General features: G+C 49.5%; 1 protein-coding gene across 1 annotated transcript; it reads right to left on the bottom strand.

Moving 5' to 3' along the window:
- Positions 1-2,962: 2,962 nt before the first annotated feature.
- Positions 2,963-8,791, bottom strand: LOC310966830 (NLR family CARD domain-containing protein 3-like; the record flags this gene model as incomplete). Its single annotated transcript, XM_083940758.1, has 7 exons — positions 2,963-3,809; positions 4,231-4,277; positions 5,064-5,237; positions 5,989-6,162; positions 6,266-8,045; positions 8,284-8,509; positions 8,771-8,791. The coding sequence occupies 7 exons, from the start codon at positions 8,789-8,791 to the stop codon at positions 3,268-3,270; spliced, it is 2,964 nt and encodes a 987-aa protein (XP_083796884.1). The 3' UTR covers positions 2,963-3,267.
- Positions 8,792-9,982: the final 1,191 nt, after the last annotated feature.

The raw sequence follows: 9,982 nt of genomic DNA, 5'->3' as shown, positions 1-9,982 counted from the left end.
GACTTTAGGGGAACAGGAGACCAATGCTGGCTGTTTCTATTATGGGGATGGTCTTCCAGCACTGATCCTTTATTCCTGATAAGTCTATGCATGTATAATTGTAGTGAACAAGGAGTTTTTGCATTTGAAGAACCTAGAGCAGCGTATACTCCAGATGAAAGGCTCCAGGCAGCAACAGGGGAATCTGGACACAATAACAATTGGTTATTAATGGTTGAACAAGCTGCTAACATGTCTAAACAGAATTGTGTAGTGTGTATGAGTCCTAGACCCCTCTTACAAATATTCCAGCTATAATTATCTAAATATGTGTAGCTGATATAATGAATAACACAAATCCTAGGGAAAACTGTCGATACTGGGATTCTATTTTCCCGATCGCTGCGATCGACCTTAAGAAACCAATGTTTTCTAAAAAAAGTAGCACCAGCCACGGCCTCAGATTTAGAGGTGCTGATCCTCATCCCGGCCGTTTCACACTTGGCTGTGTACCGATCCAGTGAGTGCTGAAAGTCACTGACCGACGACGCCATCAGGACCACGTCAGAGACCAGATCCTCAGCCCACCCAACTGCAGCCCCTCCCCACCACGACTACGCCTCGATAGATCCATGAAAACCACAAACAGGATTGGTGACAAAGAGCACCCCTGGCAGAGGCCGACCCTCACCAGGAACGAATCCGACTTACTGCCAAGGATCCGGACACAGCTCTCTCTTTGATAGTACAGAGATTGGACGGCCCTCAGAAGTGAACCCATACTCCCGCAGCACCTCCCACAGTATCTCCCGAAGGACCAGGTCACATGCCTTGATGAGCCAACTCTGAGGCCCCCTTTCCAGGATCCGATCACATCCAGGAAAGAATCTGTATATTTTTAGTGTGATACCCCTGTAACTGGCACACACCCTCTGGTCCCTCTTTTTAAACAGGGGAATCACCACCCTGGTCTTCCATTCCTTGGCACTGTCCCAGACTTCCACGCAATGTTGCAGAGATGTGTCGACCAGTACAGCCCCTCCCAACCCAAAGCTTTCAGCATTTATGGATCCCGGTGGTGGTCCCCGGGGTTGCTTGTTTGTTCCTGTCCGCCCTCAGGTTCTGCTGTGGGGCCACACATCACATCCCGATTTGCCTGCCATCCTGGTACTTCCCGCACCATGTCCCTGCTTCAACGTCACTTCTGGTGTCCAACACTGGCTGCAGACACCTGTGAGTATGTCAAGGCATGTTCTGTCTGTGCTCGAGGGAGAACTACTCATCGGCCTGTGCCGAGTCGTCCTTGGTCCCATATTGCTGTGGACTTTGTCACCGGACTGCCGTTGTACCAAGGTAATGACACTATTCTTACCATTGTTGACCGCTTCTCCAAAGCGGTGCATTCTGTGGCACTGCCTAAGCTTCCCTCAGCTACAGAGACTGATGAATAACTGGTGAACAATGTGCTCCGGATCCATGGCATTACATCAGTCATCGTGTCAGACAGAGGCCCCCAGTTCACGTCTAAAGTATGGAAAGAGTTTTGCCGGGCATTGGGCTCTACAGAGAGCTTGTCTTCGGGATACCACCCACAGTCCAATGGCCAAACGGAGAGAGCCAATCGAGATCTGGAGACTGCGCTGTGCTGCATATGTGCTCAGAACCCTGCCTCCTGGAGGACTCATCTCACCTGGGTGGAATACTCGCATAACTCTCTGATATCTGCAGCTACGGGTTTGACTCCTTTTGAAGACTCTGTTGGTTATTTACCTCCTCTGTTCCCTTCCCAAGAGCAGGAGCTCGCCGTACCATCGGTCCAGCTAAACCTCCGAAGGATCCGCAGAATCTGGAAAAAGACAAAGGCTGCTCTTCTGCGCACCCAGGACCAGAATCGGAGGTTGGCGGACCGGCGGCGTACTCCAGCTAAGGACATTCCCCTCAGTATGACTTCCAAAAAGCTGTCTCCCAGATTTATTGGTCCTGATGAAATTGAGTCCATTATTAACCTTTCTGCCATTCGCCTCAAGCTCCCTGCGTCATTGAGGGTACATCCCATCTTCCATGTCTCCAGCTTAAACCTGTTTCCACCAGTACTCTGTGCCCTCCTGCCGTCGCCCCTCCATCCCCCCGGCTCATCGATGGACACCCGGCCTTCGCAGTGCGTCGCAGGGGGGCGGGGATACTGATACCTTGCTGACTGGGAGGGATAAGGCCTGTACTTAGCTTGTGAAGCTAATCTCCCTGTGTTTTTGCTACCTTGCTTCAGATTACTGAGTTTGCTGTGCAGTCCTGAGCGTTGCTTCCTCCCTGCCTGCCTGTGAACCTGCCTGTGGACCTGCCTGTGGACCTGCCCGTGGACCTGCCTGCCTGTGGACCTGCGTGTGGACCTGCCTGCCTGTGGACCTGCCTGTGGACCTGCGTGTGGACCTGCCTGTGGATCTGCCTGTGGACCTGCCTGTGGACCTGCCTGTGGACCTGCCTGTGGACCTGCCTGTGGACCTGCCTGTGGACCTGCCTGTGGACCTGCCTGTGGACCTGCCTGTGGACCTGCTCCCCGGAGCTCTCTCACTGCATCACCATTCCCCTACAGCGGACCTCACATCACGCCACCTGCATCCACGCACTCCTCAGTGACTCCACCTCCCACATCAGGATCCTGGGACCTCGCACCACCCCTCCACCTCGCACCTATGCTTGCACCCTTTTGAACATTGAAGACTGTTTGTTGCACTTTGAACCAGAGTGGAGTCGTGCATTTGGGTCCTGATCCAACACAAACCATAACATATATATATATTTTATACTCACAGACACCAAACTTACTCCAGGGGGGATTCCTGAGAAAAGGCGTTTCCAAGAATGGATGTACCAGGAGCTGCTCGCCCTCTGAGCGCTCACACTGCGACGGCGAGGACCAGATCCACCTCAGGAGGAACCTGCTGATGTTGAAAGTGATGAAATGAAGACACGTGGACCCTCAACATACAACAGAAGCATAGATTTTATTAAAAGCTTTTGGAAACATTAGAAAACATGGAGATGGTTCCAGATGCTTTCCACATTTGAAATATACGACATCATGACTCAGAAAGATCGATTCCTCTCGTCACGTTTCAGGAAGAGTTTCTAGCTAAAGTGTTAAATGTTGATGATCAAAGAGGTGAAATCAGATCAGTGTGTGAGTGTGAGACAGATCTGCTTCACAGTGCAGAGTGTGTGTGTGATGGTGAACACACTGAACTTTGATTTCAGCAGCTGATCTTCAGTGTTTCTGTGCACAGGAGAGACTCAGACCTGCAGAGGATACACAGACACTGAGGAACCAGGGAACCACAACATAAACCCAGGATAAAGAGGTTCAGTGAACGTGGTGTTGAAGGTGTGGAGGTGGATCAGTGAGTCAGAGGAGACTCTGTAGAAGGACAGAGAGCCGGCAGGACAGTCCACATACACTGCTGCTCTGTGAGAGACGGAGGAGGTGGAGGTGATGGATGTTTCTCTGTCATTGTGACAGACAGAGGAACGGCCATCATCAGAGCACCACAGACTCCAGGACTGATCATTCCATCCAAACACACAGTATTTACTGTTTCCTCTCCTGCTGATTCCTCTGTAACTCACTGATATAAAAACATCTCCTCTCCACTCGACCTCCCAGTAACAGCGACCAGTCAGACCAGTTCTACACAGCAGCTGAGGCCAGGGGTCAAACCTGTCTTGATGATCAGGATATGACTGATCCTTCTTCACATGTGTCACCTTCCTGTTGTTGTCAGACAGTTTGAGTCTTCTGTTTACTGTGTTTGTGTCCAGTTCCAGTTCACAGGCATCTGATGGAGAGAACAAGACAAAACAGCTGCAGGTTTTCATCTGTGATGTAGAAAACTGAAGGCTTCCTGAACACAACTTCTATCTGTCAAACTGTGAATACGGAGTTTAAAGCAGCACCTGAAGGCAACACAGCTCTTCTCTAATGTCAGAGTCCAAAGAAGAAGGAGCAAAGAGAGCTCTCTGTTGGCTCCACTGCTAATGAAATGGACCCATTAGTTCTGTTGGATCACTGACTTCACTTTGGGGTCTTTGTGGATTTGAAATGGATTCAGTTCTAAAATCTTTCTGCACAAAAACAGAAGCTGGATCCTGATTGAAACTCTGGAGAAGTTCATGTTTGTACTTCAGTCCAGAACATGTCAAACTCTAGTGTAACATTAGCAGCTGAGTTCTCCTGAATCACACTGAAAACACACTCACACTTCCTCAGACCAGGTCTCAACCACTGTGGTCCACCATGGTCCATCCTGCAGGAAGACACAAAGACACCATCAACTTCACTCATCAGGTCCTTCAACAGGAACCAGAGTTCATCAGTTAGAGACACAAACAGTCTGTCTGTCCACACCTGAGAGAGTCCAGTCTGTCTGTCTGTCCATACCTGAGAGAGTCCAGTCTGTCTGTCTGTCCACACCTGAGAGAGTCCAGTCTGTCTGTCTGTCCACACCTGAGAGAGTCCAGTCTGTCTGTCTGTCCACACCTGAGAGAGTCCAGTCTGTCTGTCTGTCCACACCTGAGAGAGTCCAGTCTGTCTGTCCACACCTGAGAGAGTCCAGTCTGTCTGTCTGTCCACACCTGAGAGAGTCCAGTCTGTCTGTCTGTCCACACCTGAGAGAGTCCAGTCTGTCTGTCTGTCCACACCTGAGAGAGTCCAGTCTGTCTGTCTGTCCACACCTGAGAGAGTCCAGTCTGTCTGTCTGTCCACACCTGAGAGAGTCAAGTCTGTCTGTCTGTCCACACCTGAGAGAGTCCAGTCTGTCTGTCTGTCCACACCTGAGAGAGTCCAGTCTGTCTGTCCACACCTGAGAGAGTCCAGTCTGTCTGTCTGTCCACACCTGAGAGAGTCCAGTCTGTCTGTCTGTCCACACCTGAGAGAGTCCAGTCTGTCTGTCTGTCCACACCTGAGAGAGTCCAGTCTGTCTGTCTGTCCACACCTGAGAGAGTCCAGTCTGTCTGTCTGTCCACACCTGAGAGAGTCCAGTCTGTCTGTCTGTCCACACCTGAGAGAGTCCAGTCTGTCTGTCTGTCCATACCTGAGAGAGTCCAGTCTCCAGTGTGGATCCTTGAGTCCAGCAGACAGAAGCTTCTCTCCTGAGTCTCCTGGATGATTGTAGCTCAGGTCCAGTTCTCTCAGATGGGACGGGTTGGAGCTCAGAGCTGAGACCAGAGAAGCACAGCCTTCCTCTGAGACCAGACAGCCTGAGAGACTACACACACACACACACACACACACACACACACACACACACACACACACACACACACACACACACACACACACACACACACACACACACACACACACACACACACACACACACACACACACACACACACACACACACACACACACACACACACACACACACACACACACACACACACACACACACACACACACACACACCCCAGTGTAATAGCATCAGTGCTGGTGGAGAACCTCGTTGATGCGTCACAGTCGGTGAAATTGCATTTCTTCTTTGTCGTGCTTCTCTCTTCTCTGATGAGTGTTGAAGCAGACAGAAGCATCCATATTCAACATCCACTCATCACTAACTCGGCCTTATTCATTCTTCAGTGTTATTCATTTATCCGACACATCACTTCCTGTATTTAGACAGACGACTGAATGTTTACTGTTACTAAGGCAACAGCTGACAGCTGATGACAGCTCTGACATGGTGGACTCCCAGAAGACCAACCCCACACTGCTGCACAGCAGTTGCTTTGGGAATATTAGAAGTGTATTGATATTGAACATGTGTCAAAATTGCACCTAACACTGCTCTCACTTGGCTCCCCAGTAAAACAGCTGCCAAGTGTGAAGTCGATCGGATGAATGGTTCTTGCAGGGACACACAAACAGACAAACAGGACAATGCACAATCTGCTCTCTAGTAGGAAACAAAGAGAATCAGAGTTCAGAGGGTCATCATTTTAAAACAGCAGAGCACCAACCTGAGAGTCTCCAGTCTGCAGTGTGGACTCTTCAGTCCATCAGACACCAGATCCACTCCTGAGTCCTGCAGGTCGTTGTTACTCAGGTCCAGATGTCTCAGACTAGAGGACTGGGAGCTGAGGACTGAGGACAGAGCTGCACAGCTTCTCTCTGACAGGTTACAGCCACTCAGTCTAAAGAGGAATCAGCAATACATGAGACAACGATGACAAACAATGGTTGTTAGTTCTGAATGAATAAAAACTACAGTAATCTGATATTCATGTGAGCACGTACAGAGCTTTGTTGGAGGCTTTGACCACTGGCAGCAGCCTCAGAAGAGCCTCCTCTGAAGCAGAGTACTTCTTCAGGTCAAACACGTCCGGATCTTTTCCTGATGTCAGTAAGATGAAGACCAGAGCTGAACACTGAGCAGGAGACAGTTTATCTGTGGAGAGACTTCCTGAACTCAGGGACTGTTGGATCTTCTTCACCAGAGAACGATCCTTCAGTTCATTCAGACAGTGGAACAGATTGATGCTTTTCTCTGCAGACAGATTCTCACTGATCTTCTCCTTGATGTACCGGACTGTCTTCTCTTTTGTGTGTGAACTACTTCCTGTCTGTGTCAGCAGGCCTCGTAGGTGTTTCTGGTTGGTCTCAAGTGAAAGACCCAGGAGGAAGCGGAGGAACAAGTCCAGGTGTCCGTTTGGACTCTGTAAGGCCTCGACCACAGCACTCTGGTAGAGACGTGTTGGTTCAGGCTTGTTTCTTGTTTGTTCTCCTGACAGCAGGTTGACTCCAGAGTTGGTGAACGTCAGATGGACATGAAGAGCAGCCAGAAACTCCTGAACACTCAGATGGATGAAGCAGAACACCTTGTCCTGGTACAGTCCTCTCTCCTCTTTAAAGACCTGTGTGAACACTCCTGAGTACACTGAGGCTGCTCTGATATCGATGCCACACTCTCTCAGGTCTGACTCATAGAAGATCAGGTTTCCTTTCTGCAGCTGCTCAAAAGCCAGTTTCCCCAGAGACTCGATCATCTTCCTGCTCTCTGGACTCCAGTGTGGATCCGTCTCAGCTCCTCCATCATACTTGATGCTCTTCAGTTTGGACTGAACCACCAGGAAGTGGATGTACATCTCAGTCAGGGTCTTGGGAAGCTCTGCTCCCTCTCTGGTTCTCGTCACTTCCTCCAGAACTGTAGCAGTGATCCAGCAGAAGACTGGGATGTGGCACATGATGTGGAGGCTTCGTGAAGTCTTGATGTGGGAGATGATTCTGCCGGCCTGCTCCTCATCGCTGAATCTCTTCCTGAAGTACTCGTCCTTCTGTGGGTCAGTGAACCCTCTGACCTCTGTCACCATGTCAACACACTCAGGAGGGATCTGATTGGCTGCTGCAGGTCGTGTGGTGATCCAGAGGCGAGCAGAGGGAAGCAGTTTCCCCCTGATGAGGTTTGTCAGCAGCACATCCACTGAGGTGGACTCTGTAACATCAGTCAGGACCTCAGTGTTGTGGAAGTCCAGAGGAAGTCGACACTCGTCCAGACCGTCAAAGATGAACACGACCTGGAACTCTTCAAACCTGCAGATTCCTGCTTCTTTGGTTTCACTAAAGAAGTGATGAACAAGTTCCACCAAGCTGAACTTTCTCTGCTTCAGCACGTTCAGCTCTCTGAAAGTGAATGGAAATGTGAAGTGTACGTCCTGGTTGGCTTTGCCTTCAGCCCAGTCCAGAGTGAACTTCTGTGTTAGGACTGTTTTCCCAATGCCAGCCACTCCCTTTGTCATCACTGCTCTGATTGGTTCCTCTCTTCCAGGTGAGGCTTTAAAGATGTCTCCACATCTGATTGTTGTTTCTGGTCTGTCGTGTTTCCTGGATGCTGCTTCAATCTGTCTGACCTCATGTTCATCATTGACCTCTGCACTCCCTCCCTCTGTGATGAAGATCTCTGTGTAGATCTGATTCAGAAGAGTTGGGTTTCCTGCTTTAGCGATCCCCTCAAACACACACTGGAACTTCTTCTTCAGGTGAGACTTCAGTTCACGTCGACAAACTCCAGAATGACTTCCTGAACGAACAAAGAACAAATGAAACCAGTGAGTGGATCCTACAGAAAACCAGACAACAGAACATTGAACACTGGCTGTATAGTTCCTCCTCCAACAGTTTCATTCAGCTCATCAGTGGAGGACAAACAGCCTCTGGTCTGATGCAGATGTGTGCAGCACAGTTTGGAAATGTAAACTTCTCCCATGCTGCCTCCATTTCCCTTTTCCATCATGTTAAAGACATTCAGATCCTCTTACTGCTCTGCAGACAGTCAGCCAGCTCCTCCTGCTTCATTCTCCTCAGGAACAACTGTGTGATCTTCAGAAACGCCTCTCTGCTGCTCCTCTGCTCTTCATCCTCACTGTCCAACACCTCCTCATCCTCCCTCTGACTCTCTAAGCATTCTGGGTAATCTGGACTCAGAGCCTTGTGGATCCTCTTCAGCTCGTTCTTCACAAAAGTGACGATGTTCTCCTCCAGCAGCTGGAACAGAACGATGAAGTGGATTTAAACTGCTTCAACACAACATGTGATTCATCCGGCTGTTCCTGAACGGCCCCATCATCATTTAATATGGAGTTGATGAAGTTCACAGTGAAAGGTGTGTTTGCACATGTACGCACCGTAAACACTGAGTCCAGGTGTGTGTGATGCTGCTGAGCGGACCGATCAGTGGGAACCTCGGAGCTCTCCTGCTCAACTCTGCAGAGAAAACATCAAGTTTAGGGACATTTACGGACTCACATGTGTCCACAGGTGATTCATGCTGATTTGAAGACAACATGAGCAGCAGCTGTGTCTCAGGAGGCAGCAGGACAGAGAGGTGTGTGTTTCAACACAAGTAGAGAAGCAACACACACATCTTCTGTGTACTTCTGTAAAGTCATGAAACTGACAGTTGTGTGCTTTGTAATTGAGTTGAGTCTTAAACAACATTTGACTCTTTGAGAACAAACATGATGAATGTACGAAAGATGTGATTCTTCTTCTGAGAAATCAGATAATAACAAACTTCACTGTGAAATGATTACCTTCCATCAGCAGGTCGTCCATCTTTAAAGTCAATATAACCACCCTTAGAGTGGTCACTCCTCATGGACACACAGCTGGGTCCAGATCCAGGTCCAGATCCAGGTCCACGTCCAGGTCCAGGTCTCTGCTTCTGCATCCTGACACACACAAACTATGAAAAGCAGTTTGAAATGGAAACAATACTTTTGACCTGATTAATGAATTAGTTTTCTCTGTTTGTCATGATCCTGATAACACGAACACAAAGACTTGTTTGGACAGTCCAGTGTCTCGGTCCTTCCATCATCTGCAACTGCTTATTCCTAACGGGGTCACGGGGGACTGGAGCCGGTCCCAGCGGACTTTGGGCGTGAGCTGGAGGGTGATGGGGATTATCATCAATTTCCCCGGCAGAAGTCTCTGAGATAGTCAAACAAGTCCACCATTGCAAAGCCTCGATGTTTGACGAGATCCGTCCTCCTCACCGCTGCTGACTCTGGCAATGTCTCCCTCACTATACTCCTCAACCGCCAATCCGACCACCTAGGCCTCACCACCACAACCCTCTCCTGGTTCCAGTCATACCTCACCCACATGAAACAGTATGTCACCATAAATGGCTCCAGCTCCCCACCAGCCCCAGTCAACCAAGGCGTTCCCTAGGGTTTCATGCTCGGTCCACTCCTCTTCACCATCTACCTGCTCCCCCTCTGTCGCATCATCCTCCACTATGGACTCAAATTCCACTGTTATGCCGATGACACCCAACTGTATCTCAGCACCGCTCCATTCATGCAGCTCTCCCCAAAGTGTCTTATCAACTGTCTTCACAATAAAAAACTTGGATGTCATCAAATCTACTTTAACTCAGCACCAAAAAAAGGAGCTCATGGTTGTGGCCCCCAAGGCACTGCTCTGGGTGCCACAACCATGAGCTCTTCCAGG

Source organism: Echiichthys vipera (assembly GCF_963691815.1).
Source record: "Echiichthys vipera genome assembly, chromosome: 3".
NCBI lineage: Eukaryota > Metazoa > Chordata > Actinopteri > Perciformes > Trachinidae > Echiichthys > Echiichthys vipera.
The sequence above is the reverse complement of the archived record's forward strand: the minus strand, read 5'-3'. Positions and strand labels throughout refer to the sequence as shown.